Source organism: Marmota flaviventris, chromosome X (genome assembly GCF_047511675.1).
Source record: "Marmota flaviventris isolate mMarFla1 chromosome X, mMarFla1.hap1, whole genome shotgun sequence".
Lineage (NCBI taxonomy): Eukaryota > Metazoa > Chordata > Mammalia > Rodentia > Sciuridae > Marmota > Marmota flaviventris.
The window spans coordinates 33,771,832-33,793,857 of NC_092518.1; the positions used below are offsets into that span (position 1 = coordinate 33,771,832).

At 35.3% G+C, this 22,026-nt stretch overlaps 1 protein-coding gene across 3 annotated transcripts in view; it reads left to right on the top strand.

Annotated features, from left to right (window-relative positions):
* Usp9x (ubiquitin specific peptidase 9 X-linked) overlaps positions 1 to 22,026 on the top strand; it is a 109,630-nt gene that overhangs the window by 44,996 nt on the left and 42,608 nt on the right. For 2 of the 3 annotated variants that reach the window (XM_071606465.1, XM_071606466.1), the window contains exons 12-20: positions 203 to 409; positions 1,114 to 1,250; positions 3,209 to 3,357; positions 13,481 to 13,568; positions 16,097 to 16,439; positions 18,077 to 18,172; positions 19,019 to 19,230; positions 20,360 to 20,600; positions 20,938 to 21,087. In XM_071606465.1, the coding sequence (XP_071462566.1) occupies positions 203 to 409; positions 1,114 to 1,250; positions 3,209 to 3,357; positions 13,481 to 13,568; positions 16,097 to 16,439; positions 18,077 to 18,172; positions 19,019 to 19,230; positions 20,360 to 20,600; positions 20,938 to 21,087 (1,623 nt within the window). The remainder of the gene's footprint in view (positions 1 to 202; positions 410 to 1,113; positions 1,251 to 3,208; positions 3,358 to 13,480; positions 13,569 to 16,096; positions 16,440 to 18,076; positions 18,173 to 19,018; positions 19,231 to 20,359; positions 20,601 to 20,937; positions 21,088 to 22,026) is intronic. The other variant, XM_027927263.3, reaches the window with a different exon arrangement.

Here is a 22,026-nt window from a genome sequence, read left to right on the forward strand (position 1 = left end):
GGAAACTTTTTTCTATTTTCCTTTAATTTGACTCTGCTCCATGAATACTATTGTCGTCTTTCATATTATCACTTACATAATTCTGTGCTCATCTATGTTTTTTTTTTTTTTCCTGATGAATTCAGTTAACTTGATAACAGTGCATTAAAGAAGCAGCAACCAAATAGAAGTTGTTTTCACGTCACTGAAATTATTTTTCTAGGCCAGTTGGACGAATGCTAGTAAAAAGCAACGCGAAAAGCTGCTTGAGCTGATTCGACGTCTTGCAGAAGATGATAAAGATGGTGTGATGGCACACAAAGTGTTGAACCTTCTCTGGAATCTGGCCCACAGTGATGATGTGCCTGTAGATATCATGGACCTGGCCCTCAGTGCCCACATAAAAATATTGGATTATAGTTGCTCCCAGGTAAGGGTGTGCTGCTTTTCTCAATTTTTGTGGCCTTCTCTTTCACAGTTAGAATAGCTTAGCTGTAGAACAGTTCCAGTTTATTCTAACATTGTTATTTTTCAAATTATCTTCAGGAATTGACTTTGTTTGAATAAGTCTGCTTTTTTTTTTTTACTTAGGTATTTACATCAAGGTTTTGTGAATCATCTGATTCTCCTTGGGAGAAAGATAGTACAAACAAAAGACTATTTAATGGTAGTATTATTAAATGTACAATGCAGAAATACCAGTTTCAAATAGATCATAAGACATGCTGATTAGGGTCTTCAGAATTAAGAGAAATTAGGTTCTCTTTGCTCATAGGAGAGGTAAGAAAAAATTGATATAATTTCCTCAATAGTACAACATTTCATTTAGGGTATTATATGTTAATCTTCAATCCTGTGATATGGCAAAATCTCAAAACACTGGATAAGAGGCAATACCTTCTGGCAAACATATATTATACCACATTTGTTTAATAGTGCTTTACTTTTTTGGAGTTTTGGTAGTAAATGTGAAATTAAAACATAGTTTTTCAAAAAACATTAAACTCTTTACTACAATTACAGCATAATTGTAATGCTAATCAGACGAGAAAAACTTTTATAATTCTCTTAAGTGTGAAGGTAGAATTCTTCCAATTATAGTTCTATATAAAACATTGAAATTGTTTGTTTAAGGACCGTGACACACAAAAGATCCAGTGGATAGATCGCTTTATAGAAGAACTTCGCACAAATGACAAATGGGTTATTCCCGCACTGAAACAAATTAGAGAAATTTGTAGTTTGTTTGGTGAAGCACCTCAAAATTTGAGGTAAGACTTTTAAACCTAGCCAATTTTACTATATTTTTATGTATGTATTTTGTTGAATAGAAATAGCATAACAAATGGTAAAAAACAGATTTTAAAATTTTAGTGTGGCGACCTAAACTAAGAGGAGGCTTAGTTTGTCATATCTGCCTTCTTTTTTTATTGATGAGAAAGTGTAAGGCACAATTAATGGATAAATGTCAGAATCAAGCTGATAATATTGCCTTGTGGTTCTCTATTCAGAGGTATTTTATTTCCAGCAAGTAGGCCAGACAGTTTTATGGCATGTATTGTGTCTGTTGATCTCATTCTTCATTTGATCTTATCTTATCTTGCATTCATTGTTTGAATCACCATACTACTACCGAATAGTTTTCAATGTAAAACCTTTTTCTTTTTTAGTAAATTTTTAAAGTCAATTTCAAACATTAGACTTCATGGACATTTAAATAATGGAAGATAACAAAATATGATCTAAAATTTTTATTTTAGTGAAGTTTCCTTTTAGTAGCTTACTGTAATGATTTGTCTTTAAATTTTCTGATAATAGAATTGGAACTGATAATATTAAAAGAAAAATAATATGGACAGAAAGAGCTTAGTGTAAGGAATATTCACAATGGAATGTGAACCTTGTGTCAAACCAGTCATTTAAGCTTATGAACATTCTCTAAAGGATCTGTTTTTTTTTCTTTTTTGTACAACATGAAATAATGGAGTGGGGCATGCTGGTGCACAATTGTAATCCCAGCAACTGGGGAGACTCGGGTAGGAGGGACTGCAAGTTTGAGGCCATACTTAGCAATTTAGCAAGACCCTAAACAATTTACTGAGACACTATCTCAAAAATAAAAAGTGTTGAGAAAGTGGCTCAGTGGTAAAAGTGCTCTGGGTTAAATCCCTGGTACACCCCCCCCCCCCCCCCCCCGCCTCCAAAAAAAAAAGATGGTGCACACCTATAATCACAGCCATTCAGAAGGCTAAGGAAAGAAGATCACATGTTTGAAGCCAGCCTTGGCAACTTAGCTAGACCATCTCAAAATAAAAAGGACTTAGGGATGTTGCTCAGTTGCTTGAGGGGTAAATTGCCCCTGGGTTTAATCCCCAATACTGCTGGGGGATGGGGGGGGGGGAGTTAAATGATTGGCAAGATCTATTACAACTCTGAATTACTATGATTATGCCTAAATAGAAAAGGTCATATATATGTTAGCAGGTGAACTTTGTCTCATTTTTTTCCCCCTTCAATCTGGAAAAAAATAATAGGAAATTAGAAAAGCTAGAGGTATAAATTAGTGGGAAGAATTCAGACACTTATCTTACTAATAGTAATATTTTATTTGAAGAACGTTCTTCAAATGTTTGGCCCACCACATATATAGTTGTACATGTACATAGACAGTAGTTCCCAACTCTTCAAAGGACCGGTAGTTATCTTCACTAGATGAATAATAATGGCTATGAAAGTTGACTGGTTGCCTATGGCCAAGTTTGCCAACGAGTGTCACCAGAAAATGTCTTGGCCACAAACCGAGTATCCTAGTATGTACCTTGAGTGAGTAATAAACAAAATTTTTATGAAAATATTTCTTTGGTTAAATTCGTCACTAGCAGTTACAATGATAGTCTTGGAAGGAATGTTTCTGTTTTTATAATTCTGAAATAATCATGAAACCAGACGCATATACTTTAGTACTATTGTAGTATGGTACTAGAAATCAGTCATTGAACTAGACTCCCTGTGGGGTGAAGGTAGAGAATACTGATGCATGTTTTTTAGTTAAATTAGAATAATTTTTATTTTTTGAGGCATTGCTTTCTTTTAAATTGCTTAATATTTCTATTAAAGGAAGTAAATCGTCAAAAGTATAATTTTTAAAGGTTTTTAATTACTAGCTAAAAATTTAGATGTGTAAACTCTTGAACACAACAGAGTTTAATTGCCTAATTATATTGTGAAGTTCTTCTCGTTTCAGTCAAACTCAGCGAAGTCCCCATGTATTTTATCGCCATGATTTAATCAATCAACTCCAGCACAATCATGCCCTAGTTACTTTGGTAGCTGAAAATCTTGCAACTTACATGGAAAGCATGAGACTATATGCTAGAGGTATGTACTATAAGATAAATTATGGGAAATAACAGTGATTTCTTTCTTATATTAATTACATTAGAAATGACTGATCTATTTTAAATGATACATGGTAGTTGGCTTTTGAATCGTGTTCCTTTATGGACTTTTGATTACTTTCAGTGTCAAATCTTACACATCCTAAACTCCAGTCTAACATTTTGAGCCTGTCGACTCAGGGCCTGCTTTCTCCTCTTGTTGATTTCTTTATCTGTCCCTATCTGGCGCACACTGCTTCTCTGTACTACACTTGGCTGTTATCTTTGTAGGTATGTACTTGACTTCATTTTCAACCTTTGAATCTTTACTGCCACCACCTTTAGCTTTTCAAGAAAACTTGTTTTTTCTAAGTCTGGTTTTGCACATATTAGTTTTTTAATAATCCTAAGTCTGTTTTATAAGTGCTTCAGACTTTATGAATTCAGACTTCATGGGGAGAAACAGGAAGCTACAAGTACCTGGATGTTTACATTTGCTTTAAAAATGTGAAATTGTTTAAACATGTTGGAATGAAGTTTCCTATGGTTTCAACAGACCATTTTTAAGTGCTTGCCATATATGGAACTGTGTCAATGCTTTTTTTTTTTTCTTTTTTCTTTTTAATAGTTGTGTCAGGATTGTTTGTGTGCTAGAGTATAGATGAGTTAATACATATCTGCCCCCCACCATCACCTTATAGTTTGTTCCCAGAGCCATAGATAACTCTATATCATCGTTGTTAAAGACAGACTTGAACATAATATTTACTAAACATAGCACTCATTTAACATGTTATACTAGGACCTGGAGAAGCCAATAGTGTATGTGAAAAATAATTACATTTGCAATACTCATTATTTGAGAAGCAGAGTAGACTCAACATTGTTGAATAAAATTCCATAGTACTTATAAATCACCAGACTTTTGCTTAACCCTTACAATTCAGATAAACACAAAGGAAGAATTAAGCAATTCTTCAGATGGCCCTACTGACTTTGTTGCCTCTGTTCTTCCTTTTTTCTCTCTTTGGATCATTTCCAGATGGTAGAACTGGACAAGCAGTCTAAGAGTTAGGCAGGTGATGGGCATCAGACAGTGACCTTTTATCATTTCTGTCCTGTGTTCCTTATAAGCAGCAGGCTAGAACAGTGAAGGCAGTATAGGCGTGCAAACGTGTGATACACGTTCTATACCAAAGACAGCCAAAATCGTGAGAGAAACTAGGTTGAGTGCAGTATACACACTACGCAAATACCCATACTTTTGTGCTCACATTAACATAACTCAGACTTTTGATTACGACCTCATTTCTTTGTGGTACAAAGCCTTCACAGTTGCCAATGCAGCCTGTCCCTCGTAGTTGGGGCCATATAAATGAATGTTTTAGTGCTATTATTTACTTTATTTGTACTTTTATTGTCCAGAGTGGAGGAATCTACTATTGGGTACTCAGGAAGTGCATGTGCACTTCAGACTCATTATCAAATTTTCATAAGTTACTGCCTCGGGGCTGGGGTTGTGGCTCAGTGGTAGAGTGTTTGCCTAGCATGCACGAGGCACTGGGTTCGATCCTCAGCACCACATAAATGTAAAATAAAGATATTGTACCATCTAAAATTTAAAAATAAATATTTAAAAAAAAATAAGTTACTGCCTCATCTCAATTTCAGGGCCATAAGAATTTTTACATTCTTTAATTTCCCCTCCTTTTGCTGTTTGTATCTCCACAAAGCAAGAGATGTGAATCTGCATGATCAGATTGTCTAAGTTTGAAACATTGACCTAAATGTATTGCTCTACAACCTTAGTAACTTATTTATGTTAAAGCAATGTATGGCCCACAGTAAGCACTCGATTTTTTTTTTTTGTAAATTTTTAATTTTTTATTATTAACCTTTTTATCTAAATTCATGGACCATCTCATACCTTCTGTTTCTCCTAACTCACCTTGACACCATTTCTTCCTCTAATTTATAATACTGTTCTTCTAATGAATAATGATTAGCATGTTAGTATGGGGGAATAATTTTTAACACTAGTGAAATCCTATTCAAATTTTCACACCATTAAGTCATTTCTGTGGTAACCTTGTCTACCAAGATTTCTGAATTTGCAGTTCTGTGGTAAATTATGGGTTTTTTTTTGTCCTCTGCATAATATAAGAGTGGTATGAATTTCATTAGGTATGAGATAGACACATTATTCAGCCGGATAACATCAGACTTGCACAGTCACTGATATTCTTAATTTTAGATAACCATTTCACTAGTATTAAGTATTCTGCCCATATTTCATCTCCACTAACATCTTCACATTTGGGGAAAGAACATTTCCTAGGCGCGGTCACCTAATTCTACCTCATATCTAGATAGAATTTAATGACTTACCTTTGCTGTAGATCACATTTTTGCCTTCTGTTTTCTAAGGACTGCCACTTCTATTACCCATTCCCAGCCTCTTATATATCCAACTCTGACAGTTTATAGCAACATTTTTCTACCTAAAAGGAGGAGGAAAGGGGCAGGACATGGTGGTACACACCTGCAATTACAGTGACTTAGAAAGTTGAGGCAGGAGAATCGCAAGTTTAAGGCGAGCGTCAACAACTTATTGAGGCTCTAAGCAACTTAGTGAGACCCTGTGTCAGAAAGGGCTGAGGATGCTTAGTGGTTAAGTGCCCCTGGGTTTAATCCCTGGTACCAAAAAAGAAAAAGGTGGGCAGTGGGATTCTTCCTAAGTGGCATTAACTACTATTGCTCTGTCAGGATGCCGATACTGGGCTGAAACATTCCTACCCATCAGCCATGAAGTACTAGGTCTGTGTGGCTTCTTGTGATTTTAAAAAATGAACCATTATTAGCCATTTTGTGAACAGTAGACATCTCTCTGGAGAAATAGCTATTTCAAGGTCTGGAGCAGAGATAATATAAGGTGATCTTTCAAGATCTTATTCCAGAAAGCAAGAAAGTACTCAAGACACAAGTCAAAAGGACAGAGTGGTTGGCTTTTGCTGACTAAAACTTGAGTCAAAATAATGAAAATAATTAAATCCATTTGATAAAATGTGAATGTGTTGGCATAAAGGAAAATATGAACTAATAAATGCAAAACATAATGCATGTAAACCAAGGGATGAGGGGTTTAAATTTTAGAATGTTGGAATAAGCTGCCTGGCAGACCTTCTTAACAAAACTGCCAATTAATTGGGGGAACACAGAAAAATCACTTAAAGTGTCTAGAAATAGTCATCAGGGGGTTATAGCAAATGGAGAAATATGTACTCAAGAAAATCTATTTAAGGAGAGGAAAAAAGCAAGTCTAGTATGTGAACCACACTTGCTCATTTTTCCCCACACCTGCTCCTGTAGGGCTCCAGTTTTACCTGGGGAAGCTGCAGGCTACTGATGTTTCTTACCCTGTTCAGCTCCGTGTGGCAGAAGCTCCATTCCTGACAGATCTGTTCAGGAATGAAGTTCTTTTACCCTGTGCAGTGTCCACTAACAATGTGAAACCTTATTCCAGGGATTATAGGCTTAGAAAACTTGGGTCCATCCCTACTTACTCCTTGGGTGAAAGTTTCATGTGAGAAGGGACAATCTGAGAAAATCAATGGATTCCCCTTTACCCCACACCAGCACCTGCTCATAAATCAGGGATATCATTCTGGGAAAAGCTGGTTGCTATCCTACGTATAGTGGCACAGGTGTTCTGCCCAGACGAAGAGAGAAGCTGTGAAGATGAAAAGCTCAGCAGTTAGATTTGAAGGGTTGACTGTTTAGTCCAGAGCATGCCATGTCTAATGAAAAAAGTTGAGATTTCTTGAAGAACAGTTAATTGTGATTGTTGTTCTCTTGTACAAGCAAAACTTAGGAGAGCAACCAAAAGTTTAGATCTAGATAAAGAGAAAGGCTAGATATTGAGATCACAGTTCACTCAGAGGGACAGAAATGCTGTGTACCCTAGGCTTCATTCACCCAAAAGCAATCAGAGCAGAACGTGGGGCAGATTAAAAATAGTCCCCCCAAGCTGTACCAGGATTCATTAGCAAATGGTAAAGGCCTAAAGGGCACAGAAAACTCATATGCAACTCCTGACCGAACAGAACACTGGATGAACAATAAGATAGCCTGACTCAGGAAGAACTCCTAGGAAGCCAAGCTTCAAAATTGCATGTATTCCCAGCAGTCTGGAATAACTCCCTCTTTTCTGGAACAATTGAAAAGGGAGCATCCAAGTTACTAGGACCAAAAAAAAGTAATAACTGTAATAATAGCCTCTGAGTCTCACATATACCCAGTGGTTATGGATAATAATCTAGTGAAGGGGTCTCAAGTTCAAGTTTGACCAATAAAGGGTTATACTGACCCAGGAGCGACCCCTACATAGCCACGGTAAAAGATAAAAACAAGGGGAAAACCTGTGAGCGGAGCTGTCAGTGGCTGAGCACCATGACTTCCGATAACCCAGTAAACAGTATCCAAGTTGCTGCAATATATTTCTAAAACATCTTCATCTCAATGAAAAATGAGGCTTCTAAACACAGAAAGATGTGGCCCAGCAGAAACTGCCTTGGAAGGGGCCCAGATGGTAGACTTTGTAAAAGACTAAAAAGTACAAAGATGCCCAGAAAACTGAAGGAAACCATGTCTAAACAATTAAAGTAGTAGTGAGGTGCAAGCCTGTAATCCCAGCTATTCTGGAGGCTGAGGCAGGAGGATGGTAAGTTCAAAGCCAGCCTCAGCAACTTAGCGAGACCTTGTCTCTACATAAAATGTTAAAGAGGCATGGGGTGGGGGAGGCTATAGATGTGGCTTAGTGGTTAAGCACTCCTGGGTTCAAGCTCCAGTACAAAAAAAAAGTAATAATGACAATGTCAGAATATCAAAGAAATTATTTTAAATAATAAAGGGAAAAAGGCAACATGTGAATTCTTCGCTTTAAAAATATAACCATAAGCATTAAACAGATTTGAGCTGGCAAAAGAATGAATCAGTGAACTCAAATCAATTGGGATTATATAAAATAAAAAACAGAAGAAAAAGGATCAACAGAATCTCAGGAAGGTATGAGACACAAGCACATCAGCATACATCTAATGGGAATATCAGAAGATAGGTAAGAGAAAAGGGAACAAAAAAAAGATGTAACCATTGAAAACCTCCCAAATTTGGTGAAAGACCCTACCCTATAAGTCCAAGAAAATAGAATTCCAAGTAAGAAAAATACAGAGAGGCCCAATCTTGGATATGATAGATAAAATATTTTCCTCCTCACAGGAAACCCTAGTAACAATTAACAGCTGACTTCTTGTCTGAAACATCAGAGGCCAGAAGGCAATTGGACAGCAGGTTCGAAGTGCCAGTGTTGAGGGATGGACACAACCATCAGGACTCTTGCATTCAGTAAAAGTGAAGGCCAAAGAGAGAATTCATTATTGTCAGACTTGCAAGAAATCCTAAAGGAAGTAGTTAAGTGAAAAGCAAGTGACAGCAATGACTCAAAATCTTCAGGAAAAAAGGAAGAGGAACACTGTGAATTAACTCATTGTAATGGTTATCTATAGAACGCTCCACCCAATGATAGTAGAAACTACCAGTATTATGTAATCATCTCAGTAGATGCAGAAAACACATTTAATAAAATCCTGTGACCCTCTTATTATAAAAATGATCAATAAACCAGGAACACAAAGCAACTCAACACACAGTAGTGTACTACTTCATGCTGAAAGACTGGTTACTTTCCCCCTAGAATTGGGAGTGAGAAGAGTTTCTATATTCTAGCTGCTTCTGTTGAACACTCTATTTGACATTTTACGCAGGCTAACTAGGTACCCCTGCCACCAAAATGTAAAAAGCTTCTAGATTGAAATGGATAAAGTAAAAGACTATATATGTTTATAATACCATAGGATATGAGTAAATGTGTTCAACTGCATTACAGGAAACAAAATTAATAAACATTAGGAGTGAAAAACCTGAAAATGAAATAATGAAACAGTTTTAATTACAGTAGCATCAAAAAATAATGAGAAATAAACGAGAGGACAGGAAGTTACAAAACTTTGTGATTATTTAGGTCTCTTTTTTTCAAAGCCATCCTGTATTCATGGCGTGGAGAACTTTAATATTGTTGAGGTAATGCTGTGGTTTGAATGTGTCACCCAAAGTCCATGTATTGGAAAATCCAACAGTGTGGGGAGCTGGGACCCAAGAAAAGGTGATTAGATCATGTAAACCGATGTCCTCATCAAGAAAGCAAGTTGGATGTTGCGAGAATGTGCTTGTTTGAGAGCTAGTTTGTCACACACCTGTAATCCCAGCGGCTTGGGAAGTTGAGGCAGGAGAATTGCCAGAAGCCAGCCTTAGCAACTGCTAAGCACTAAGCAACTCAGTGACCCTGTCTCTAAATCAAAAATACAAAGTAGGGCTGGGGATGTGGCTCAGTGGTAGAGTTCAATACCTGGTACAAAAAAAAAAAAAAAAAAAATCAACAAAAAAACCCTCTTGTTTGGTCCCTCGTGCTCTTTTTTGGCCCTCCTACCTATCACCATAAGATGACCCAGCAAGAAGGTCCTCACCAGCTGTGGATACTTCACATCCCAGCCTCCAGAACTGTAATTAACTCCCTGTTCTCTCTAAATCACCCAGTCTCAAGTATTCTGTCATAGCAGCGTGAAATGGAATAAAGGATGACAATAGTCCCCAAGATGATCTGCAGATTTAGTATGATCCCTATAAAAATTGCAGCCTGCTTTATTTTCTTGCAGAAATTGACAAAGCTGATTCTAAACACAGAGGGCTCAAATAAAACAAATTTCAAAACCGAAGTTAGCAGACTCTAACCACCTGGTTTCAAAACGTACTGCAAAGCAACAATAAGACATTGTGGTGCTGGCACTAAGATAAACGTATCTGTCAGTGAAGTATAATTGACATTCCAGAAATAAACCCTCACATTTATGATTAAGTTTTACAAGGGTGCTAAACCTAACAGTGGAAAATGAACAGCCTCCCCCCCCCCCCCTTTTTTTTTACAAAGGTTTTTGGAACAATTGGATATTCACATCTAAAAGACTGTAGTTGGGTCTTTTTGCCTCATACCATATGTTAAAAATTAATTCAAAATTAATCCTAGACCCAAAAATAACAGCTAAAGGTATAGTGCTATTAGAAGAAATAGTTATTATGCATTTATATGACCTTGGGTTAGGGAAAGCAAAGTGATTCAGCCGAAAAAAGCAAAAAGGAAGGGTGGTAAACTGAACTACATGAGTTTCTCAAAATTACCTGCTACAAGTGAAAGCAGCATCAAGAAAATGAAGAGACATGTGAGGAAAAATAGGAGACAGTATTTACCAATCATGTCTAGTGAGGGACTTGTATCTTGATTATATACAGAACTTTTACTACGTGACAATTAAAGGACAACCTAATTATTAAAAAGTGGGCAAAGGATCTGAATAGAGAAGTAGTTTAGTATCATCAGTTATTCAGGACATGCAAATCAAAACCATACTAATATAAGCTGTTTTGCCCCTACTAGAATGACAAGATAGCAGCAAGTGTTGGTGAGGATGCAGAGAAATTGAAGGCTTCATACATAGCTTGTGGAGTCGCAAAGTTGTGCAGCCACCTTGTTAAACATGTTGGCAGTTGCTCAAAATGTTAAAGCTTATGATCTGTTTCCAGTTATATACTCAAGTGAGATGGTAACAAATTCATGCAAATGTGTGTACGTGAATGTTCGTAGCAATATTATTCATAATAGCCAAAAAGTGGAAACCCCCAAAGTGTCTAATGTTTGATGAATGAATAAATACAATGTATATATACTATTCAGCATTTAAAAAGAATATATGATACAACATGTATGAACTTTGAAAACATGTCAAGTGGACAAAAGCCAATGAGAAAACACTAGGTGTTGCATTGATTACTTTTGTATGAAATGTTTCAAATAGACAAAGGGTTGGGAGGTAGGTAAAAATGGGCAGATAGTGATGGTGAATATACAGCTCAAAAAATTGAATCGTATGCTTTAAATTGGTGGATTTTTATGGTATTTGAGTCACATTTCAATAAATGTTAACTAATTAAAGTTCTCTTTCATGAGTTCTGAAATGGGTCCTAGACAACTTGCTATTTATGAGGACAAGAGACAATTTATATTGTCTCAGCCATGATTCACCACTGTTTCCCACCGATTTTCAAAGACACCTGACTTAATTTGATCTCATGTCATTACTCCTCCCGTTTTCAGTGGGTTATCCGCCACCTCTGGCAACATGTCAAAAATGGATCATCCTCCTTATTTGACTATTAATGAATCAAGGTATTTGCATCAGAATGTTTACAACAAAATCAACCAGATTGTGTTTTTGTTTACGTTGTCTGGAAGCTTCTCTGTAGTGAGAAGGCGTCTTCATCCTTCTTAATTAGCACAGTGGGACCTTCTTACTTCTTGATTATTGTTTAGCTTTCATTGACTCTTGAATTCTATCCTTTGTCTATGGTTGGTAATTAAATTTAGAAGAGCAGAGGTTGGTTGCTAAAGCAAATTAGTAAAAATGATGACTTTGCAGTGGAGAAACCTAGTAGAAACCATTTTGACCATGTAGCGAAAGGTAGCTTGGTTAAGTGTTGCCACAAGTGACAGGATGTGCCTTAGTGTTACTTTCGTGGGGTGACCTCTTTTTGATAGTTCTTAACTTTGGGTAGAAGCAAATCTATCTTTGTGGGTGGAGGCCAGAAATGCTACTAAACATTTTATTGTGCATAGGACAGTCCCATACAACAAAGTGTCCAGCCTAAAATATCAATAGTGTGCAGTTGAGAAACCTAGATGATAGGTTCAGTTCCTTGTTATTTGGAAGAGCTGAGGTATTTTGGAGTAAAAGGACAGGTCTCCAGTTCACTGTCAAATAGTTTAGTACACATGTTGAGTATACATGGCACCTAATGAAGCAAATGGAGCAAAATATAAATAATAGGTGAATACGGTTACAGATTATAAGGAAATTCTTATATTTCTAAAACTTGCTTGAAATTATTAAAAAGTTTACCCTTAAAAACAGTACCTGCCAAAAATACAACTGTTCATGAATTCCGAATATTAGGTGGTGGGGGAAGGTATTTAAATTGGTGGATTTTTGAAATCCAGCATTTGTCAGAGTACTTCTCAGTCTAGTGCTGTAAAAAGAAAATTTTTATGTGACAGAATAGGATTTGATTTTCTATCCATTTTCTTGACATAGTGCTTTAAGTTCTGAGCCCTAATGAAATTGACTTTTCTGGAATTAGATAACACGTATTTAGGACTGTTGGCAGCTAATAATATTTTCGCAGGTAGAAAGCAGTCATAATACATGGAGCTTCTTCATCACCAAAGCGTCAAAAACAATATTTCCACAACATTGTAAATGTCCTGTTATTACAGCACATCCAGCTGTTTAGTTTCGAGAAGAAACTTCACTCTCTTTGAAGACATTGATTACCTATACTATTTCCAAAGGGCACCATGCATTTGGAATTCTTTGGCAGTACTGCACGCATACTCTGAAGTCCAGAATCTAGTATAGCCATATCTGTATTTAATGTTAAAGGGAAGCGACATCCATGACATGGTATTGGTGGTATGATACGTTGGTCATGTAGTGTAGCATTTTGTGTTACCCTGTCCTTCCAATTATAAATTAGTAATATGATTTGTTTATTATACTGAAGTTTTTCTTTTTTTTTCTGCAAAGACAGATTTCAGTATAATGGGTACTAAATTGAATAAAAAATATATTTTGTCTTGGTTGCCTGTTTTTACGTACCCCTCAGATGAGTGTTAGCCTCCAATAAATTGCTTCATTGTATAGTTTAAGGGTTATGCTGAAGAATTCCTGGTATTAACAGATCCTTATCTCTCTTGATCATGTAAAAGGAATGGAAAGTTTCTCTTTCATGGGGACAAAAAAAGGAGATGTTTAATACTCAAAACTACCACTTATAAGTAGATTTCAAGTTGCTTTCTAATGTTAAAAGATTAATGAGTTTTTTTAATTGAAAATTTCTTTGATAGAAATAATTGATATGAGTATCCATGTGTATAATGCATGATTTTTCTTAATTTGCAGACCATGAAGACTATGACCCACAAACTGTGAGGCTGGGAAGTAGATATAGTCATGTTCAAGAAGTCCAAGAACGGCTTAACTTCCTTAGGTTTGTTTTATATAATTCCATTGTTTTCTAAGACATAGAAAAGGAATGTAGAGGGAATATGCTGTACAGCTACATCTTCATTGGGTGGTCTTTTCCCCTTACCACTTTTTTTTTTTAATTGTGAAAATCATTGCCTAAAAGACATACAACATCTCCTTATTTTTGTTACTGAATACTCTAAAATTAATGGCTGAGTTGTGACTTTCTTGCAGTATTTAAAGAAAACACATTTTAAGCTTTTTAGAGTAGACTTCTCATATTCATTGTGAGAATTATTTTTAAAGCATAGATTTCCATATTTTCACACAACTGGACAGAGAACCACACCTATCTCCGTGATATTATAGACACCAAGAAAGTTGAGACAAAAGGTTGCTGGGCCAGCGCCTAAGAAAAGTGGTTTTAGTCCTTTAGTGCCTTGTTTATCTTGACAATGCCTGGCAAGGGCAATTTGGGGTCACATTAGAAACATGATTTCTAATTAGGATGAGGAAAATAAGGTTTATTCCACTAAGTGAAATGCCCAAAACTGTATTTTCTTGGTGATTGAGCTTTTAATGATTATACATTTGAAAATTTGAAAAAAATCAAAAATATCTTTATGGTTAAAATTTTTGATGTATCTTAAAGGATTAAATAAAACACATTATATAGCAGAATTTTTTTCTTATAATAAGTGTGCTAAAAATGCCCAAATTATGTACTTTAGAAAATCTATCACATTTATTATTTTGTTAAAAGTTCTAAAGAGAGTATCTTCCTGGGGTTTGTTAATTAGGGACTTCTATTTATTGAACTTTGTTTCTTTATTTTTAAGTAATTAGAATGATTTTGACTTAAGAAAAACTCAACCAGATTTTAAATTTGGCATTTGTTTAATGTGAAGTAGTTTTACGGGGAGTTTTTAAATTTGTTTTTTGACCACTCACATAGAGGTGTCTGCTTCCCAGGTTTAGAATCACTGCAGTAGTGAGTTGTCATTAATGATTGGTGTATCTTGTATCCCTTTGGCTTATTAGAACAGAAAAGCAGTTGCAAGCCCTGTTTTCTCTAATTAAAGATCAAGATCAGGGGGACATATTGTGACCCCTACTTATTAGTTCTTACCTGTGTGACTTGTAACAACAGATTTAAAGCAAAGGAACCAAATTAATGGCTGCTGTGTATTTGGCCTGTGTTAAACACCTTACAACTCATAGCATAGTGTGAGGGTAGGTGATATCCGGAAGAAAACAAGATTCAAATGACTTAGAGTAGCTTTTTTGAAATCACATAGACAGTATGGGATAGAATTACACTTCTCCACAGGTCTGTGTTCTTCCTATTAGATGAGTAATTTTTCAGACTTGGAGTTTTAGGACTTCTGAGTAGATTCCGTGAAAATTTTTTAAAATAAGCAGAGAGAAGTTTCAACCCCATTTCTCATTCCTTTCTTTACCTCTCCTAAGAATTGGAGCAGCTCTGCTTTTGTATCAGATTTCTAAAAGTTATTTTCACTTGAAAAAAGGTTTCTGCTGTTGTCTTTAGAAAACAAAATTAAATAAACTTTGAAAGCAATTGTGTTTTTTCCACATTGGACCTCCATTTTTTTGATCTATAAAGTAGAGGTTGTCAGGGTTAGGTAGAAGTGTGTTCTGTGAAAATATCAAAAGCCTTAATTTGAGATCCAAAAATGATTTGAAAAGGAAAAGGAACCTCCTAACATTTAAGTAAATGCACTTACTCTCATTGGGCATGTGGCTGCCATTATGGTGTTAGCTAAAAATTATTATGTTACATTACTCAGAATAAAGTGAGGTGTTCCCTGTCTCATACACATGGCAGAACAGGGTGGGTTAATGGATGCCAAAGGAAATTAGAAAGCTTTACCAAAAAGGACTATTTATAGCAGAATTCACCTTGGTTACTGTCTGTTCTTAATGACCAATCCAATAGTCAGAAAACTAAAAGACCCTAGAGAGCACCACCAAATGATTGATAGGCATCCTATTGATTATTGACCATTGTTTAAGTCATACATGTTATTGGGTTCAGTGTGATCAAGTAAAAAATGATGGCTACTAGGTCATCAGAAAGTATTAAAATGGAAGTAATTTTGACCCATAAATATTAATGAGCTATGAATATCTCATTTCCCAGTGATGCCATTTAAACAATGCCAAATCTTCATTATTTTAAACTCAAATTATTGATTGAATATACTTCGAAAATGGCTGGTTTCACAGACTGACCTATTTGAATTCAAGGAATGAATGTTTTATTTATAATCATTTAGTGAAGTTCCATAGGGCTTATACTGGGTGCCTTGTACAGGCGTGTTGAATGAATTCCTATCTAGTATTTTTTTTTTTTTTTAGTACTAGATAAAAGTTGAGAAATAGGTTCCTGTGAAAGAACTGACATCTTTTTATCTGTAGTTAAAAAAAAATAATTGTGATAAATGTATTATTTCATACATATACGGATAGATTGCCTTTCAGGATAAAAATTATGTAAATCTAATTGCCAATTTTTTATGTTTTTCCAAGATTTTTATTGAAGGATGGCCAACTGTGGCTATGTGCTCCTCAGGCAAAACAAATATGGAAATGCTTAGCTGAGAATGCAGTTTACCTTTGTGATCGTGAAGCCTGTTTTAAGTGGTATTCCAAATTGATGGGGGATGAACCAGACTTAGATCCTGATATTAATAAGGACTTCTTTGAAAGTAATGTGCTTCAGCTTGATCCTTCCCTATTAACTGAAAATGGAATGAAATGTTTTGAGCGATTCTTCAAAGCTGTGAATTGTCGAGAAGGAAAACTAGTAGCAAAAAGGAGAGCCTATATGATGGATGATTTGGAGTTGATAGGATTAGACTATCTTTGGAGGGTAAGTCAAAAGTAGGAACTCTGTAAACATTATCTGTAGGAATTATAAAGTTACATATAGATATGTATGTATTCTGCTCTGATGTATAGCCCAGGCTTCTGGGATGGTAGTGGTTCATCTTGATCTTACTGTATCTTTTGTCATTTGAGAGTTTTTTTCTGTATTCTTTCTTTCCATCTCCCTCATTCTGCCACTGGTGTTCCTGTTGTCTGGCTTGAAATTTCGTGTTTGTTTATGTGTAGGAGTATGCTAACCATACAAATCTTTAATGAATTTCCCCATGGAAGTTAATCCGCTCCACCCCAGTTTCATTCATTGTAGATCTTCCTTCGTTATTAATTTTAGTTCATTGTATGTTTGACACTAAAACAGAGGACAGAAAAGAAGACTTTATTTATAGACAGGATTATGAGTGTGTACTTTATGGGCACTGTTAAACTTATATTGGTAAATAGTTAGGGAAGTATAATATCTATTTAAGGCTAATCTTTCCATCTTTTATAGCATTTATATATTATTCTTATCTTTAAAAAGCTGACCTATTGCCAGGTACAGTGGTACACACTTAATAATCCTAGCAACTGGGAGGCAAGACAATCATAAGTTCAACATGAGATCCTGTTTCAAAATTAAAACAAAAAGAGCTTGGGATGTAGTTCAATTAGAGTTTCTGGGTTGAATCCCCAGTATCATACACAAAAAAAATACATAAATTGGGGACGGGGTTGTGGCTTAGCGGTAGAGTGCTCACCTAGCACGTGCAAGGCCCTGGGTTCGATCCTTACATAAAAATAAATAAATAAAATCATGGTATTATGTCCAACTACAACTAAAAAATAAAATTTAAAAAAAGCTAAGAAAAAAAAAACTAAATCTGACCTGTTACACAGCACTTTATATCGTTTTCTTAGAACATTATTTCATAGAAATCTAAACCATAGGTAGACGAAAATGTTTAGTGTGGTATACGAGTATTTAAAACATTTTTAAGAAAGTGTTCTCAGCTTTTTTGTAGCAGCAGAAAAGGTTAGTCGGGATCCTTAGCACACACTAAAATTTAACAGCGGAAATGGATTTTAAAAATCAAAATTCACGTAATAATCCAAAATGTAAATCTAATCAAACAAAGAAATCCTGTGGGTTTTGTTGTTGTTTGGTGTCCCCAAGCCTCTTAGAGTGGTCAGCACTGAAACACCTCCTTTAAGCCCTCTTAGATTCTGAACATAGTTTGAAAACCACTAATGTAATTAGATGGGTGATAAAGCTTTCTAGAATCTGGGAGTGGAAGGAGAGTATGCTAAACTATTTCACTATTCTCTTCCTTCCTTTCAACTAATTTGAATTCCTCCTGTAATGCCTTACGACTTGGTTAATAAGATGTTAAAATTATAGGGTTAAATAATAATGGTCAAAGATTATTTTATCTTAAGTAAAATGTCTCATTCTTAAATAGTTTTTTTTATTCAAAGACTAAAATTTTTCATTTATTCTTTTGGTCTATTTCTACCAGTTTCACTTGATTATTAAAGTCAGATTATAATTAAATATTAATTTTTGAAGAGTATATTAAAAATAATTGAGCATATGATCAACTAAACATGTCTTGAGAATTAACATTTCAATCTTTTTGAACCTAGGTTGTGATTCAGAGTAATGATGATATTGCCAGCAGAGCTATAGATCTATTGAAAGAGATATACACAAACCTTGGTCCAAGGCTACAAGTTAATCAGGTAAGAATCTGTGTGCTTAAAACATCCACATACACCAAACACAGTGGCACATGATTGTAATCCCAGCCATTTGAGAAGCCGAAGCAGGAGGATTGCAAGTTCCAGATCAACTTGGGCAACGTAGTGAGACCCTTTCTCAACTGCTGTGCATGGCCAAGGCCCTGGGTTCAATCCCCAGTACCACAAGCAAAATAAATAAATAAAACCAATTCCCACATTAATTAGAGTACCAGTTGGTAACACTTGGCACTCTGTGTCCTTTAAGAATTTTATTCTTTCTTTTTTTAGTTACAGTTGGACACAATAGTTTTATTTATTTTTATGTGGTGCTGAGGCTTGAACCCAGCACCTCGCACATGCTAAGCGAATGCTCTACCACCGAGCCCCAGCCCCAAGAATTTTATTCTTTTATTCAGGATTAAGAGCTGGAACAAAACAATTTCTAGTTATCAAAAATATTGGTAAAAAGTTCATATTTCTGTTAAACAAAATATCATATAAGTGAATCTTGACATATATGGCTGGCTTAATTTGTTTGAATATGATTATTAATCATCTGTTGAAATGGCAAAGAGATTTACTGAATTTGTTTTGATACTAGTACCTAATCTTTTAAAGTTCATTTTGGAAACCTGCTTTATCCTAGTAATTTCCATTAACACTAGCTTCCTTAAAAAAGACAGAAAAGAAAAACCTTGATGTGTTTTTTTTATTACTATAGACCGAGTCTCATTGAGAGCTACCTTTAAATTAGCCATTGTCATCTCTGTTTAAGTTAATGTTATATGTTTAATTTTTCCATCTTAGAGCAACTTGAACTATCTTTATTTGGCCTGTTATTTGTAGGTGGTGATCCACGAAGACTTCATTCAGTCTTGCTTTGATCGCTTGAAAGCTTCTTATGACACGTTGTGTGTTTTGGACGGTGACAAAGACAGTATTAATTGTGCAAGACAAGAAGCAGTTCGAATGGTTCGAGTATTAACTGTTTTAAGAGAATATATAAATGAATGTGACAGTGATTATCATGAGGAAAGAACAATTCTGCCTATGTCAAGGTTTGTGAATAACTGATCAACTAGTGCTAATTCTTAATTATTGGGTATTTTCCTAATCATATGATTGAAAAAGACGATACAGGTAAAAAGAGTGAGGAAATCTTTTTACAAAATATTAGTGTCTTGCCCATTAAAAACATTATTTGTGCCAGGTGTGATGATGCATACCTATAGTCCCAGCAACTCGGGAAGCTAGTGCAGGAGAATCCTGAATTCAAGACCAACCTGGGCAACATAGCAAAACATAGAAAAACTGAGTTATTTGTATCATACAGAATGTTTGCAATAGTGGCCTTTTTAACTGTTAAAAATAATAGCTTAGTCAGATTGGGGAGTAATTAGAACTTTTTAAAGCTGCCATTATAGATAGCTAATATAAGAAGAAATATAATATTTTCAGCACCTGGGGTTGTGTCTCAGTGGCCGAGCACTTGCGTAGCATATGTGAGGCACTGGGTTTGATTCTCAGCGCCACATATAAATAAATAAAGGTCCATTGACAACTAAAATATATTTTTTAAAAAAAATGAAAAAAGATTTTCATATGGGCTAAGTAACATTTTTCTTAAGGTTTCATCATTTAGTAATTTAAATGCCATTTATATAAAGTGTCATCTTTTTTTGCCTTTTAAGAATTAGATAAAATTACTCCTTTAGTATGATTTGTATTTTGTATCTTAACTAAAAGAAGGTAATATGCTAACATAAATATCATTTTTGGGTGAATTTTCATATTTAGAGTTTTTCAGGGAAAATATATATTAGCATTTTTGTTGATGTTCTCAAGGTAACGTTTACATTTCACATTTACAAAGTCTTAATTGGCTTTTATAGCATAAAAATAAGTGAATTTTTCTGTCACTGTCTTAATTTCCTTGAGTCATATCCATCATTTTCAGCAGCTGTAGTAGAAAATTAACAAACATGTTGTGTTTTGAAGTTACTTGTAGTTAAAATGAGCGATCATTTTTCATTCTGAGGATACTAAAAATAATAAGTATCTTTAATTCACTTCCCCTTATTTAATAAGAAAATACTCAGTGTTAAATTCCTAGCTTTATTTTCTTGGCCACAGGATTTGAAAGACTGCTGAATATGATAATGTTTTCCTTTTTTTCGTCCCCCGCAGAGCTTTCCGTGGCAAACACCTCTCTTTTGTAGTTCGATTTCCAAACCAGGGCAGACAGGTAGATGATCTGGAGGTATGGTCTCATACAAATGATACAATTGGTTCAGTTCGACGATGTATTCTCAATCGCATTAAAGCCAATGTAGCCCATACAAAAATTGAGCTCTTTGTGGGCGGTGAGCTAATAGATCCTGGAGATGATAGGAAGTTGATTGGACAATTAAACCTTAAAGATAAATCGGTAAGTAAAGTATGTATACTTGCTAATTTTTTTTGATAAAACTAAACCTGAGATTATTTATTAATTCATTCAAGAAATGCTTTTTATTTATTATGCGTAAGGCTGTGTTAGGTGTTTGGGCTTATACTGCTAACTAAAACAGGCATACTGACACCTACAAAATATCAGAATAAAAGATTTCTAAAAACTAAGTGGGTTATATAAGGTAATTTAAAAAATATCAAAAATATAGCATGTCATTTTAGGGTGTTTTCTTGGTATGTCACTAGGTTCTGAGTTGGGTTTTGTGTAAATATTTTTCCTTGTCTTTGATACTAATACATTATGTCCTTTTCAGCTGATTACAGCCAAACTTACACAAATAAGTTCCAATATGCCTTCAAGCCCTGATAGCTCTTCTGATTCCTCAACTGGATCTCCTGGAAATCACGGTAACCATTACAGTGATGGTCCCAATCCAGAAGTGGAAAGTTGTTTGCCCGGAGTGGTGAGTAGATGCAGTTGTCACTTACTGTGTGTAAGACATTGTGCTAGCTAGAATCTTGAGAATAAAGAAGTATACAAAATACTTGTTTTTTCTTGAGTTTACAATTGTTATCAACTATTGACCATCAACGTTAAAATGGATTGCTCTAAATGGTGATTGTAACTCAGTTGAAGTGTAAAACAATTTCCCTATAGATACATATGATGTGTTTACATTGAAGTAATCTATTAGAGCCTAATTATAATACTCAAATATATAAATTTCAAAAAATATCATTGTCACCAGGTGTGGTGGTGCATGCCTGTAATCCCAGCAGCTCTGGAGGCTGAGGCAGGAGGATCATGAGTTTGAAGCCTGCCTCAGCAAAAGGAAGGCACTAAGCAACTCAGTGAGACCCTGTCTCTAAATGAAATACAAAATAGGGCTGAGGATGTGCCTCGGTGGCCTAGTGCCCCTGAGTTCAATCCCCAGTACCAGAATAAAATGGGTCCTTTATTTAAAACTGTTTATGTAGGAAAATATCTGTAATCTTCTTAGATTGTCAGCAGAATATCCTCCGTAGAAGCAGTTATTTCTCCCTTTCTTGACATCTCCTTTGTCCCCTCTCCACAAAAATCTTTGACTACAGTAACACCAGCTATTCCGGTATCAGAAGAATTTGGCTCCCAGCAGCAGTTTGATTAGGAATTGAGTAGTGCAAATAGTATCCTTTTGTACGTCCAGAGTTTTAAGTTGTATATGTGGGAGAAATTTAGTAGAACAGTAAAAGAGCCATCACAAAGAAGTTACTGGAAGTGTCTTAGATAAGGTGTTCAGTCTGTATCAGGAAGGATTAGTAAAGGTGAGAAGATGCCAAAAGCTAACTATATCAGAGTAGACATGAGATGAACAAATTATGGAGTTTAACTTCTTTGGATTATGTTTTTTGTGGGGGATGAT